The following is a 15,774-nucleotide window of genomic DNA, read 5'->3' on the forward strand; positions in this document are numbered from 1 at the left end:
AGACCTAGCTCATGATGCCACTGTTGGGGAACGTTGCAGAAAACAAAAATTTTCCTACTCGTTTCACCAAGATCATCTAGGAGTTCATCTAGCAACAAGTGATTAGATGCATCTACATACCTTTGTAGATCGCGAGCGGAAGCGTTCAAAAGAACGGTGATGATGTAGTCGTACTCGACGTGATCCAAATCACCGATGACCAGCGCCGAACGGACGGCACCTCCGCGTTCAACACACGTACGGAACAGCCACGTCTCCTCCTTCTTGATCCAGCAAGGGAGGGAGGAGAGGTTGAGGGAGATGGCACCAGCAGCAGCACGACGGCGTGGTGTTGATGGAGCTGCAGTACTCCGGCAGAGCTTCGCTAAGCACTATGGAGGTTGAGGAGGTGTTGGGGAGGGAGAAGGAGGCAACCAAAGGCCGAGGCGTTCAGGTATGAAGTCCCTCCTCTCCCCCACTATATATAGGGGTGCCAAGGGGGGGTGGCCGGCCCTAGGAGATCCAATCTCCTAGGGGGTGCGGTGGCCAAGGGGGGTTTCCCTCCCCCCCAAGGCACCTAGGAGGTGCCTTCCCCTCCTAGGACTCTTCCCCCTCTAAACCCTAGGCGCATGGGCCTATGTGGGGCTGGTGCCCTTGGCCCATTAGACCAAGGCGCACCCCCTTACAGCCCATGTGGCCCCCGGGACAGGTGGACCCACCCGGTGGACCCCCGGGACCCTTCCGGTGGTCCCGGTACAATACCGATAACCCCGAAACTTGTCCCGATGCCCGAAACAGGACTTCCCATATATAAATCTTTACCTCCGGACCATTCCGGAACTCCTCGTGACGTCCGGGATCTCATCCGGGACTCCGAACAACATTCGGGTTACTGCATATACATATCCCTACAACCCTAGCGTAACTGAACCTTAAGTGTGTAGACCCTACGGGTTCGGGAGACAAGCAGACATGACCGAGACGACTCTCCGGTCAATAACCAACAGCGGGATCTAGATACCCATGTTGGCTCCCACATGCTCCACGATGATCTCATCGGATGAACCACGATGTCGAGGATTCAATCAACCCCGTACGCTTTTCCCTTTGTCTATCGATATGTTACTTGCCCGAGATTCGATCATCGGTATCCCAATACCTCGTTCAATCTCGTTACCGGCAAGTCACTTTACTCGTACCGTAATGCATGATCCCATGACCAGACACTTGGTCACTATGAGCTCATTATGATGATGCATTACCGAGTGGGCCCAGTGATACCTCTCCGTCATACAGAGTGACAAATCCCAGTCTTGATCCATGTCACCCAACAGACACTTTCGGAGATACCCGTAGTCTACCTTTATAGTCACCCAGTTACGTTGTGACGTTTGGCATACCCAAAGCACTCCTACGGTATCCGGGAGTTACACGATCTCATGGTCTAAGGAAAAGATACTTTGACATTGCAAAACTCTAGCAAACGAACTATACGATCTTGTGCTATGTTTAGGATTGGGTCTTGTCCATCACATCATTCTCCTAATGATGTGATCTCGTTATCAATGACATCCAGTGTCCATAGTCAGGAAACCATGACTATCTGTTGATCAACGAGCTAGTCAACTAGAGGCTCACTAGGGACATGTTGGTGTCTGTTATTCACACATGCATTACGATTTCCGGATAACACAATTATAGCTTGAATAAAGACAATTATCATGAACAAGGAAATATAATAATAATGCTTTTATTATTGCCTCTAGGGCATATTTCCAACAGGTTAACACCTCAGTAGAGAAAGCTAAAACTGACTGTCATGATAGTGCGAGAGACCGGTCGCTGTTGGCGAGGTTTCTTCGAGTCCTTAAAGACTTATGCCGCTTCGAGCGAGGAACCGAACTTATCCGGCCTAGGCGTGGATAGCGCCCCGAACTCGGTCTTCCGAATACTAGGGGCTTCGCCGAAATTTAAAATTATAGAATTCTATGGCTAAGTGAGAGTGATAAAGCATTATAAGTCCGACGGCCTGGTTCGTTGTGTTGAACGCCTCCCTAGATGGACCCAAGAATGGGAACAAGAGCGCTCAGGTTTATCCCGAACACCCCAGCACTCGTGGCATGGGGGTCGAAGCCGACGACTTGCATCTCTCAGATTTGATAAACGGCAGCACATAAGGTAATATTTTAAATTAACAAGCGTTGCTTAATGCATATGAACAAAGCTTCAGCGTACAGGATAACAAATGCGAGTCTACTCAAAAATTACATCTTTGGAGCACTCATCCACTATACGGCGGGCACCCTTCAGAATGCCATTATAATACATCTCGGGCGTACGATACTCCTTGCCCGGCGGTGGCGCATCCGTCAACAGCCTCTCCGCATCTAGCTTGCCCCAGTGCACCTTAGCACGGGCAAGGGCCCGACGGGCACCTTCAATACAAACGGAGCGCTTGATGACCTCAATCCACGGACACGCGTCCACCAGCCGCCGCACCAGACCGAAGTAGCTCCCAGGCATGACTTCTCCAGGCCACAGCCGAGCTATGAGGCCCTTCATGGCCTGTTCGGCCACCTTGTGGAGCTCGACCAGCTACTTCAGCTGGTCGCTCAGGGGCACCGGATGTTCGGTCTCAGCATACTGAGACCAGAACACTTTTTCCGTCGAGCTCCCCTCTTCGGCTCGGTAGTATGCGGCGGCATCAGACACACTACGAGGCAGATCGGCGAACGCTCCTGGAGAGCGGATTCGAGTAAGTAGCAGATAATTAACTTTTATATTCTTGCTTTGCATAAAAAATGCCTTACCCGCCGCTATCTTCTTCATCGCCTTGATCTCCTGAAGGGCCTTCTGGGCTTCGGCCTTAGCGGTCTTGGCACTCTCAAGAGCCAAGGCAAGCTCGGACTCTCGAGTCTTCGAGTCACGCTCCAAACTCTCGTGTTTTTCCACGAGAGCCTGGAGCTCTTGCCGCACCTCCGCCACCCGCGCCTCCTGCTTCTCTCGCTCGGTGCGCTCCAAGGCTGCACTCTTCTCGGCCTTGGAGACCGCCTCTTTCAGGGTCGCCACCTTGTTCGTGGCTCCTGCAACATTAACGTTGGTCCTGTTATTATCTTGCAACCAAGTATTTATATATACATTTACAGGAGGTACTATGTACCCTCTTTATCCTCGAGCTGCTTCTTGGCACAGCCGAGCTCTCTCTCGGACCGCTCGAGGCTTTCCTTCAATGCATTGACCTCCGCAGTCAGTGCGGCAGAGGTCAGCAGCGCAGCCTGCATTCCCATAGTGGCATATTTGTATTAGACTCCTGCGTATATCTTTTTAGATCCTCAGCTCGGCTTTTCTTTTCGAACACCGAACTGAGCATCAGGGGCTACTGTCTATGCGGTAATATTTTATCTATATATGTTTTTGAACACATACCTCAAAGCCCGTTAACAGGCTTGTACAGGCTTCCGTCAGCCCGCTCTTGGCGGACTGAACCTTCTGAATCACCGCACTCATAACAGTGCGGTGTTCCTCGTCGATGGAGGCGCCGTTAAGCGCCTCCAGCAAATTGTCCGGCGCCTCTGGATGGACGGAAGTCGCCAGCATCGCAGGCTTGCCCTTCTTATGAAGGCGCCGCCTGTCGGACTCTGGAACCGCTAATGGTTCCGGAGCAGTGTCCGGCTCGGGACCGGACTTAGATCCCTCCGGGGCTTTACCCCCTTTGGGCCCGGAGTCCGGAAGGTCGCCTTGTGGCGCCTCCAGGACCACCTCCTCCTGGTGTTGTCCCCTATGGGACTCCACCTCAGCATCGTCTGTAGGGAGAGGGGAGGAGGCCGTCGGAAGTGAAGCGCTATTCATGTCCAACGAATTCAGAGAGCCGCTCGACGAATCGCCAAGCTGAGCTCTGGGTGGACTGCATGATTAGATTCGGCATTAGAAGCTATTGAATAATAAAGGAGTGCAATAAGTCATTCGGGTGGCCGGACACTTACGATTTTGCCAGGGGCTTAACCCTGGATGGCCATTCCCCCCCGCCGTCTTCGGCATCGAGGGCGTACTCCGGCAGAAGGGTCTTCCCCTTCTTGGACCCTCCGGCTTCCCCAGTTGGGGCGGCCTTTCTTTTCTTTCCTCCCCCCGTTGGAGGGGGAGAGGCATCTTCTTCTTCCTCCTCCTCGTCTTCGGAGGCGGAGGGTGCGTTGGGGTTGTTGGGCAAATCCGACGCCGCCGGGCACCGGGAACTCTTTCGGGTCCCCGCGGCCTCCTCCTTGGCCTTCTTCTCCGACACCACGTGAGGTGCCGGAACCAGTAGCTTTGCTAATTGCGCGTCTGCTGGGCCTTCGGGCAAAGGAGTCGGACAGTCAAACTGCCCGGATGTCCTCTTCCAGTCCTGTCAAAGGAATGGGAGTTTAGATCCCACATAAAGTCACACTATGAAATTCGGGTATCCCGTAAGGGACTAAATGTAAGCTTACTTCGGAGGCTTGACGTTTGGCGCAGAATCCGCGATCCTCGGTGACGGGAGGGGAAACCTCGGAACTCTTGAAAAGCACCTTCCAGGCATCCTCGTGCTTCGTTTCGAAGAGCCGGGATAGAGTCTGGTGCTGGGCCGGGTCGAACTCCCACAAATTGAAGTCCCGTCGTTGACACGGGAGGATCCGACGGAAGAGCATGACCTAGACCACGTTGACAAGCTTGACCTTCTTGGTCACCAGGTCTCGGACGCAGGTTTGGAGTCCGGTCACTTCTTCTGGATTGCCCCAAGACAGGCCCGTCTCTTTACAAGATGTGAGCCGGTTGGGGAAGCCGGATCGAAATTCAGGGGCTGCTGCCCACTTAGGATCACGCGGCTCGGTGATATAAAACCACCCCGATTGCCACCCTTTGATGGTTTCCACGAAGGCACCCCCAGGTGACGTTGGCTATCTTGCCCACCATGGCACCTCCGCATTCCGCTTGTCGGCCTTTCACAACCTTCGGCTTGACGCTGAAGATCTTCAGCCATAGGCCAAAGTGGGGCTGGATGCAGAAGAAGGCCTCACACACGACGATAAACGCCGAGATATTGAGGATGAAGTTCGGGGCCAGGTCGTGGAAGTCCAGGCCATAGTAGAGCATGAGCCCCCGGACGAACGGGTGAAGAGGAAAACCCAGTACGCAGAGGAAATGGGGAAGAAAAACAACCCTCTCATGGGGCCTGGGGTGGGGATGAGTTGCCCCACATCTGGAAGCCGGTGCGCGATGTCGTTAGATAATTATCCGGCCTTCCTCAGTTTTTTGATTTGCCCCTCCGTGACGGAGGAGGCCATCCATCTACCTCCCCGCTCCGGACATGGTTGGAGAAGGTTGAGTGGGAAGTGCGGGCTGGGGCGCTAGAGCTCGAGCACGCAGGGATGGATAAGCAGAAGAGGAAGAAGGCGTGAATGGAAAGGGCGGATTCTTATCCCCTTATATGGGCGGCCAAAACTATGAGCCCCCCACCGGCCTAATAAAACTCGCTTATCTCCCAAGCTCGACGGTTAATGGCGCGGTTGGGTTACCCACACCCGTATTGATGAGAATCCAGGAATAAGGGGACACGATCTCTGCTTTGACAAGACGTGCCAAGGAAACCGCCTCGCTAAACGCACTGAGGTGGAACAATAAAATGAATAAAAGCTCGGCCGTGGCATGATGTCACGCCGCGGAATACGTCAGCAGATCCGATTAACGCAAATATTATTCTCTCTACGGTGGAATGTGGAACTTATTTTGAAGAGCCGGACACTACCCTGGTGTTCAACATCTTCTATGAAATATTCGGAGGAGGAACCTGCCTTGCAATGCCGAAGACAACTTGCGCCCCGGACTTGTCATCATTGAAGCCTGGTTCAGGGGCTACTGAGGGAGTCCTGGATTAGGGCGTGTCCGGATGGCCAGACTAAGACCTTTGGCCGGACTCCCGGACTATGAAGATACAAGATTGAAGACTCCGTCCCGTGTCCGGATGGGACTTTCCTTGGCGTGGAAGGCAAGCTTGGCGATACGATATGAAGATCTCCTCCCATTGTAACCGACTCTGTGTAACCCTAGCCCTCTCCGGTGTCTATATAAACCGGAGAGTTTTAGTCTGTAGGACGAACAACAATCATACCATAGGCTAGCTTCTAGGGTTTAGCCACTCCGATCTCGTGGTAGATCTACTCTTGTACTACCCATGTCATCAATATTAATCAAGCAGGAGTAGGGTTTTACCTCCATCGAGAGGGGCCGAACCTGGGTAAAAACATCGTGTCCCTTGTCTCCTGTTACCATCCGCCTAGACGCACAGTTCGGGACCCCCTACCCGAGATCCGCCGGTTTCAACACCGACAGTGTTGATCACATAACGATGTGAACTATGGGTATTAATCACATACAGATGTGAATATTGGTGTTAAATCACATGGCGATGTGAACTAGATTATTGACTCTAGTGCAAGTGGGAGACTGAAGAAAATATGCCCTAGAGGCAATAATAAAGTTATTGTTAATTTCCTTATTTCATGATAAATGTTTATTATTCATGCTAGAATTGTATTAATCGGAAACATGATACATGTGTGAATACATAGACAAACTGAGTGTCACTAGTATGCCTCTACTTGACTAGCTCATTAATCAAAGATGGTTATATTTCCTAGCCATGGACAAAGAGTTGTCATTTGATTAACGGTATCACATCATTAGAAGAATGAAGTGATTGACTTGACCCATTCCATTAGCTTAGCAATCGATCGTTTAGTATGTTGCTATTGCTTTCTTCATGACTTATACATGTTCCTATGACTATGAGATTATGCAACTCCCGTTTACCGGAGGAACACTTTGTATGCTACCAAACGTCACAACATAACTGGGTGATTATAAAGGAACTCTACAGGTGTCTCCGAAGGTACATGTTGGGTTGGCATATTTCAAGATTAGGATTTGTCACTCCGATTGTCGGGGAGGTATCTTTGGGCCCTCTCGATAATGCACATCACTATAAGCCTTGCAAGCAATGTAGTTAATGAGTTAGTTACGGAATGATGCATTACATAACGAGTAAAGAGACTTGTCGGTAACGAGATTGAACTAGGTATTGAGATACCACGATCGAATCTCGGGCAAGTAACATACCGATGACAAAGGGAACAACGTATGTTGTTATGCGGTTTGACCGATAAAGATCTTCGTAGAATATGTGGGAGCCAATATGGGCATCCAAGTCCCGCTATTGGTTATTGACCGGAAACGTGTCTCGGTCATGTCTACATAGTTCTCGAACCCGTAGGGTCCGCACGCTTAATGTTTCATTGACGATATAGTATTATATTAGTTATGTATGTTGGTGACCGAATGTTGTTCGGAGTCCCGGATGAGATCACGGACATGATGAGGAGCTCCAGAATGGTCCGGAGGTAAAGATTCATATATTGGATGATATGGTTAGGCCAAGGGGTCAGGCCCACGGGGCTATAAGTCGGTGCAAAAGGAGTTTTGCGGAGGCCAGGGGGCCAAACGCCGGAGACCCTGGCGTCTGGCCCAGGGCCAGACGCCGAGGCCCATGGCGTCTGGGACAGACGCCAAGGATTGTGGTGTTTGGTCCTGGAGTCCGAGAAGGACTCTTGCTTTCAGGTGAAACCGACTTTGTGGAGGCTTTTACTCCAAGTTTCGACCCCAAGGCTCAACATATAAATAGAGGGGCAGGGCTAGCACCAAAGACACATCAAGAAACACCAAGCCATGTGCCGGCAAGCTCGTCCCCTCTAGTTTATCCTCTGTCATAGTTTCCATAGTGCTTAGGCAAAGCCCTGCGGAGATTGTTCTTCACCAACACCGTCACCACGCCGTCGTGCTGCCGGAACTCATCTACTACTTCGCCCGTCTTGCTGGATCGAGAAGGCAAGGACGCCATCGAGCTAAACGTGTGCAGAACTCGGAGGTGCCGTGTGTTCGGTACTTGGATCGGTCGGATCGTGAAGACGTACGACTACATCAACCGCGTTGATAAACGCTTCCGCTTAGCGATCTTCAAGGGTATGAAGATACACTCCCCCTCTCGTTGCTATGCATCACCATGATCTTGCGTGTGTGTAGGATTTTTTTTGAAATTACTACGTTCCCCAACAGGATAGACAAGGTTGCTTCTTCGTGGATCCTTCGTGGGTGGAGCCCTCCGTGGACCCGCGCAGCCATTACCCTTCGTGGGTTGAAGTCTCCATCAACGTGGATGTACGATAGCACCACCTATCGGAACCACGACAAAAACATCTGTGTCTCCAATTGCGTTTGCACACTCCAATCCCATCCCTTTACATTCTTGCAAGTTGCATGTTTTACTTTCCGCTGCTCATATACTCTTTGCATGCTTGCTTGTTATGTATTGTGAATGTTAAACTTGTGCCAAAACTCCACTTAAATTTAAAGAGATTAAAAACTGTAACTTTTCTCACTTAGTGTCTAATCACCCCCCCTCTAGGCACCTCTTCTCGATCCTTTCACATGTCGAATATTCAAACAGGTCTTGGAGTGTGCGCCAAGTTTTCGGATGATTCCATCTTGATCGTGCCAGAGGTCGTGGCAGTCTTCGGCCATTTGCTGATGATCCATGGCTCCTCGGTCCGGCCCACCACAAAGGGGCTGACGTGGTTAGTGCCCCTTGGTTTGGGACATTGTCACCTTGGCCAGCGCAGCTTCATCCGCCATACTACTATACCACCCAGTGATGGAGCCAGAAATTGTGTATGAGGAGGGCCAATTGCTGCTAAAACAGGTTGGGGAGGGCCAAGCCATTGAAAATGGAATTTTAGTAGCAAATAGTGACTAATTTTGTCACTCTTCATATCAAATTACCAGCAAATGGCTGATGTTAGGGGGGCAGGGCCCCTACCTGTCCTTCTTGTCTCCGCCACTAACGCTGCCCCACGTGATTTCCCTTGGGGTTCATGGCGCATGGGATGGCAACATTCCTAAGGCTGGCTCGTCCACCCGTGGTTGTCCCCCTGCGTGCGTTATTTTGTCCGCATGCGTCGGGCAATGTCGGTCATTGTGCTAGTTGTCGAGTGTGGGCCCAAGTGATTCTCTTTGGGTGGTGGGCTGACGGGACGTTGTGAGGTGCTTTCACCAGCTGGTCTCGTTAAAGGGGTTTGCCTACCCGAGCTCTTTTTGTCGCTGGCCCTGGACGAGGGGCGCTTATTGGGTTGCCTACTCAGCTTTTGGACCATGGAGCCTTGTGGCGGCCACCTCCTCGTCCTTGCCGGGCTCGAGGCCGCCGCCAAGATGCTCGCCGCACCATCCCGCTACCCTCTGAGCTCACCGCCACACCCAATCTGTTGTGGTCCTCGCCATCACACACTGGCCACCGTAGCTCGCTGTTGTATTGGTCGGGATCGAGCTAATGGGGATTCCGGGGAGAGAGAAAGTGAGGGAGAGGGGAAAATACGCGACCGCTTCATTGGCGAGGGACAGAGGAAGTGATAGGTTACAGCGTTCGCTTCGGTCGATCTTTGGAACAAACGATTCCGACGTGGCAAGTCCACGTGCATCAAGATTGGCGCGGCAGATCCAACGGCAATGGATGTGTTCCTGTGAGACCACTAAAAATCTTAGATTTTTTTTTCTGGATAGAAATCTTAGATTTTTAGCCTTCTCGAAAATGAAAGCTAAGGTTTCCTAGAAAAAGAAAATGCTAAGACGTATTCGCCGTTTCCGCATCGCGCAGCTGAACGCGTAAACTATAATGTGAAGGCTGCTTGTACAGGTGGGTTTGCGCCGAACAGAAGATTAAAAAAATCGGTGGAGACGAGCGGAGGTCGGAGGAGGCCATGATGCCGCCGGCGCTGCTAAGCTTACCGCGCTCCTCGTCGCCGTCGGTATCCCCTTCTCCTCTCTGCCCGGGCCGCCGATCCGCCGCCGTCCAGCGCCACCGCCCGTCGATCCCCTCCAAACCCGCCGCAGGTCCCTCCACCTTTCCCCTCCGATTGGAATCCTCTGTACGGCCGGGGCACTGGGTTATGCGGAGCCTAGTCGATTCGTCACCGCGTCATTCGGCATGGAAAATTCTGTATTTGCGTCTCCCAATCGAGAACTGGTATTATAGATTAGTAGTAGTGGTGGGTTCTAGGTTGGCCAAATTGGGCATTTGGCTTTGTCGTGTGGCTGTTGCCAATCCCCTGTTCCACCGCAAACTGAACCTAATTCGAGGAATCCAACCTACTAGTTTGCCCATTTAGCATGTTATATATTGTTCGCATACGATGTGGCCGCAGATTAAATCTTTGTAAGATGCATTTTTGTGTGTGAACATCACTACAGATGGTTGCCAGTTATGTCTCCTTTTGACATATTTGGCTTCCATGGTTATTTTCAGGAATATGCTATGCTAGTCAAGCGGTTGAATTGTTGCCATCTTTGTACCCGGGGACGGGCGTCGTCGTCCGAGACGCAAAGCTGGAGGACTGTTGGGAAGTAGCAGACACTCACTGCAGCTCCTTCTTCCCTGGTTACAAATTCCCGTTAGACCTTGTTCTACGGCTTGATCGTTACATCGCTCTCCTATCCGGCTTTTCAGTTCCGCCAGGCTGCACGAGAAGTTGCCTTGTTGCAGTTAACCCCACTGCAGCTAACAGTGCTATCAGTATCGAATGTGGAGATTTAAGAGACGCCGAATTTCATGGGAAATACGGTCTCAGTAAAGGCTCTGTAGCTGGCATTCTTACGGTCGACACAGTGGCAGACTTCCTTCCAAGAAGGGGACGTCTCAAGCAGAGAAGGTACATCATTATTTTCTTGGAGTTTGAATAAGCAAGTTTTTTCTCTAACTTCTAGTAGTTACTGAATTTTTTTTAGACAAAGAGGTGCAGCTGTAAGCTATAATTGTTCCTATAGACCCATATTATCGATACCATTTGTTTATTCCTTGTGATTTCAATGCTTTCACTTACTCTTTCATGGCTACTTATTTTATCATTTCTACTTGTATGCATTGCTATTTACTCCGACTTTGTTTTCTTGACATTGTTGTTCCATATGCTTGATATCCTTGAGTCCTCCACCCAAGTCATTGATGTTCTGTATCTATGCATTTCAAATGTTTGATCTGTCACACCAATAACATGTTTGAGTCAAGAATTAAATTTTATAGCACAAAGGTAATAATAACATCGTATGCCAAAAACAGAAATTGGTTCTCCTGATCGCTAATAGCAGATGTGAGGAAATACCTGAACAGAGATCGGGTTTGCCAGAAGATGAAATCTAGTAGTTCTTTTGTTATGGCCGGCCGGCTTAGGCCCGCAAGTTATCTTAGTTTTTATTTTCAGATTAGGCAAGTTATCTTAGGCAAGTTATCTTAGGTTGATTCTTCTACAAGTTATCTAGGATATAAATATAGGTTGTAAGACTCTTTTTGAAGGCAAGCAATAAGAAGAATATTATCTCCTATTGCCCGGCTCCCTGAGGAGCCGGAACCCTAGCCGCCAACAGCCCTAGCCGCCGCCCTTCTCCTAGCCGCGACGGTGCCCTGCCGCCGGCGCGCCCGATCCTCGCCACGTCTCCCTCCATCCTTCCCTTACCACCTACGCCCTAGACCTGGTAGAGTACTTGATCCTACCAATTTGGTATCAGGTAACCGGGTTTCGACCATGTCTCCGCCAATTCCACCGCCACCACCACCGCTGCCCGCCAACTCCTCCACCACCGCCGCCTCTGCGCCGGGCGTCACGGCCTCGCTCTCGGCGGGCACCACTGCGTCGCTCTCAGCGCCGGTCCTAACGGCACCCGGCACCACGCCGGGCCAAGGGCAGCCACAGGCCCCCGTCCAACACTCGCCGCCGCCATCACCTCCCCCGCAGCCGCAACAGTTCACGCCGGAGGCCATGGCGGGCGTCCTCAACGACCTCGTCACCGCGGTTCAAGGGATCCGCCTCTACCTGGCAGGTCCGTACGGGCCGCCCCCACCACTCCATCCAACCATGGCCGCGGGTCAGCAGGCGCTTCCGTGGTACTCGGCACCGGGGGCCATCACCAGACTCCATCCAGCCATGGCCGCGGGTCAGCAGGCGCTTCCGTGGTACTCGGCACCGGGGGCCGTCACCGGAGGCTACCCGGCGCTCCCCGCCCCAGCGGCCGCACCGCCGCCTTGGGCGCAGTGGCCGCCGTAGATCGCGCCGGCAGCCCCGCCACTTCTCGCCACCATGGGGCCGCAGTGGCCCACCTGGACCGCGCCGGCCGCGCCGTCCTCCGTCGCGCCCTACCTTCTAGCGGCCTCGGAGCAGGGTCCTCCACCGGCCCCGCCCAGCCCTAACCTGGGCACCGGCGCCTCGGAGCAGGGCCAGACCCAGCAGCTTCTTCCGGCGTCACCGCCGGCCCCCACGCCGCAGGCGCCGGTGCAGCTCCACCAGGCGCCGCCGCCATCGATAGTACCACCACCCGCGCCTAGGGCTACGGGTCGGCCCCTGCACCAGGTGCAGTTTCCACCGTCACCATCGCTGATCCCCGCTTGGGCGACCGGCTCGTCTTCGGGGCCGGTCTACTCCAAGGTGCCGGAACACCCGACGCCCTCCCTGCGGTTTGATCACCCCTCCAGCTCGGCGAACTACGCCCCGGCGCTTCCCGACCCAGCATACGCGCCGGCGGCAACTACGGCCGCCCCCGGGCACGGCGGGCCGACACCCCCTCGCTTCGCCAAATTGGACTTCGCCACCTACGAGGGCACGGAGGACCCCCTCAACTGGCTCAACCAGTGCGAGCAGTTCTTTCGAGGGCAGCGGACGCTTGCTTCGGATCGCACCTGGCTCGCGTCCTATCATCTTCGAGGCGCAGCGCAGACCTGGTACTACGCCCTCGAGCAGGACGAGGGCGGCATGCCACCATGGGAGCGCTTCCGGGAACTCTGTCTCCTCCGATTCGGGCCTCCTATCCGCGGGAGCCGACCGGCGGCCCTCGGCCGCTTACCCTTCACATCCACGGTGCAGGACTACGCCGACCGCTTCCAGGCCCTGGCGTGCCACGCGCCGGGCGTCTCCGCAACTCAGCGCGCCGAGTTATTTGTGGGCGGTCTACCGGACCATATCCACGTGGACGTGGAGCTTCGGGGACCCCAGGATCTCCAGTCGGCCATGTATTACGCCCGCGCATTCGAGCGCCGCGCGGTGGCCATCCAGCAGGAATCACTGTCCCAGACTGCTGGGTCGCTACCCGGACCGGATTCCGCGCAGGGTCGGCCTGTGCAGGCTTCTGCGGCACCCCTCGCCGCGACCGCGGGGCGCCCGTTCCGCCGGCTCACCCCAGCTGAGATACTCGAGCGTCGCCGCCAAGGGTTGTGCTTCAACTGCGACGAACCCTACAAGCCCGGCCACGCCTGCCCGCGACTCTTCTACCTGGAGGTGGCAGACTACATTCCGGAGGACGCCGTCGCCGCCGACCTGGCCGCCCCAGATGTCGAGACGGTGTTTGACGCTGGTTGATTACCTCGAAGGGTTCAAGCAAGCGCTTCCCCACCTTACAGCTTGAGGACGAGCTGTTTGTGCAGGCGGGGAGAAGTGTTATGGCCGGCCGGCTTAGGCCCGCAAGTTATCTTAGTTTTTATTTTCAGATTAGGCAAGTTATCTTAGGCAAGTTATCTTAGGTTGATTCTTCTACAAGTTATCTAGGATATAAATATAGGTTGTAAGACTCTTTTTGAAGGCAAGCAATAAGAAGAATATTATCTCCTATTGCCCGGCTCCCTGAGGAGCCGGAACCCTAGCCGCCAACAGCCCTAGCCGCCGCCCTTCTCCTAGCCGCGACGGCGCCCTGCCGCCGGCGCGCCCGATCCTCGCCACGTCTCCCTCCATCCTTCCCTTACCACCTACGCCCTAGACCTGGTAGAGTACTTGATCCTACCATCTTTACTACATGTAGAGCAATATCAGCCAAACCAAAATTCAGAGGTTCTACTTTAGCTTACCTAATTGTGGCAGATGATTAGAAGCATATGAGATAACAATATGTAGTTGACTAGCACTGAAACTTGTAGTACTATTTTTCGCCAAAACAGAAATAGCCTGGGGAACCATTTTCGAGGGTTTTGCTCGAAACAAATGGACGCCAGGTTTCCTTTCACTCTAAAACAAATATAAATCTCCTTGGCTCAAAATAGTGACTCAGGGCAACAATTTTCTGTAACCCACTGGAGATGAGGAAAATATTACCCTGACTATGGCGTTTAAGGCACCTTTGAAATGATAACGAACAAATAAAGCCATTACTGATTCTAATCCAACTTGGGATGGAGAGTCCAACATTCGTAAGGATATGTAGCATGAAATGTTTATAGAACTGACTCGCAAAACCAATGATATTTTTTTTGTATAGAACTCCTTAACTCAACCTTTGGAGATGGCCCGTCCCTTGCAATTGAAAAAAAGCTGACCCGGCCATGCTAACAGACTGGGCTAACTTTGTGTGGCCATGTTGCTATTTTGCTAGTGCATGCCATGACTTCGCAAACAGAAGTTCATCACCCTCTCACTGTCTTGATTTTATGGGAATCCATCTGGTGAACCTACACAACTCATAGAGTAGATTAATCACAAACAATGCAGTCTCAAACATAATTACCTAGAATGTGGTGTGCCATGTGTTCCAGAATTGCATAGTCGATTTAGTCATTATAATTTAGCAGGATAGACACCTCATCAGACTACGATGTGCTCTGCAATTTCCTCTATGTTACTAATTTTGTAAATGTGCAACCTTTTTGTGTAGTTCTGATGGCTCATGTCATTCTGAACTGTATGTTGCTCTTCAGTTTCTCAAAAACAAAATATGTTCCATCTTTCCCGATGTTTCTACATGACCTGTTCTGCTTCCTTTATAGTTATGTATTAATGTGGGATCTGGGGACTCCAAAACATTCTTTTAGTTTCTTCATCTTTCTTTTGATGCTTGACTTAGAACCCAAAAAAATTATAGTCATCTAGAGCTAGACAAGCACAACTTCGCATGCACCATGCTTTCCTGCCTTGGCAGTCCAGTCTGCATTGGCCTAGACTCCCAAGTTGAATGTCATAGTTCCAGATGACCCTTTTCATTACCCCAAATAAACAACATGGTTCGACTAGAATTTGGACCTATAACTGTTACCTAGTTTTACTTGTACAAGATGAAAACATCGTTACACGTATAAGATGCCAGAACTCAACCCACCTTTTAAACAAAATGCTATGCCCAGCCCACTTAATGGCTGAACACATTAGAGGTTCATTGTTGCTTAATTGAAGAATTTAAGGTTCATTGTTGCTTAATTCCAGAATTCAAGGCTCATTATTGCTTACTTCAAGAAATTATATGTGAACAGTGTTAGATTTTAAATTTCAGCTGGATTAAGACAAGAGGTGGAGTAAAAGTTTGTGCATTATTTACTTTGATCTTTTTCATACAAACTAATATGTTTAGAAAATAAACATTCATGCATGACTCATCAGAAGTATGACAAAAATTTAGGAAGAGCTTCCTGCTTAATTTAAAATGATATGCAAACCTCTTGCTTGTTCTTTAGAATAAAAATATAGCACAAGCTTCATTTGTTTCTAGTGCAGCTTTTTATCTCGTTGGAAGTCCATTCAACCTTGCCAATCCTTGTTAAACAGTACCATGCTTAGATACTACTACATCATACTTCCCTTTTTTCCGTTCCATCTAGTATCTAGGTTTACTTTATGGTTAGGTTTTGTTGCAATGTCAATTTCCTAATATGTTCTACTTTATAGCTACTGATGGTAAATATAGGCCCCTTTCCTGCATAAAGTTGGATAAATGTGA

The 15,774-nt window shown here is 51.4% G+C and overlaps 1 protein-coding gene across 2 annotated transcripts in view; it reads left to right on the forward strand.

The window, feature by feature from the left end:
* Positions 1-9,697: 9,697 nt before the first annotated feature.
* LOC119323993 overlaps positions 9,698-15,774 on the forward strand; it is a 7,188-nt gene continuing 1,111 nt past the window's right edge. Inside the window, exons 1-2 of one of the 2 annotated variants that reach the window (XM_037597708.1) lie at positions 9,698-9,927; positions 10,340-10,742. In XM_037597708.1, coding sequence (XP_037453605.1) covers positions 9,795-9,927; positions 10,340-10,742 — 536 coding nt within the window. In that variant the 5' untranslated portion in view covers positions 9,698-9,794. The remainder of the gene's footprint in view (positions 9,928-10,339; positions 10,743-15,774) is intronic. The other variant, XM_037597707.1, reaches the window with a different exon arrangement.

Source organism: Triticum dicoccoides, chromosome 6B (assembly GCF_002162155.2).
Source record: "Triticum dicoccoides isolate Atlit2015 ecotype Zavitan chromosome 6B, WEW_v2.0, whole genome shotgun sequence".
NCBI classification, from domain to species: Eukaryota; Viridiplantae; Streptophyta; class Magnoliopsida; order Poales; family Poaceae; genus Triticum; species Triticum dicoccoides.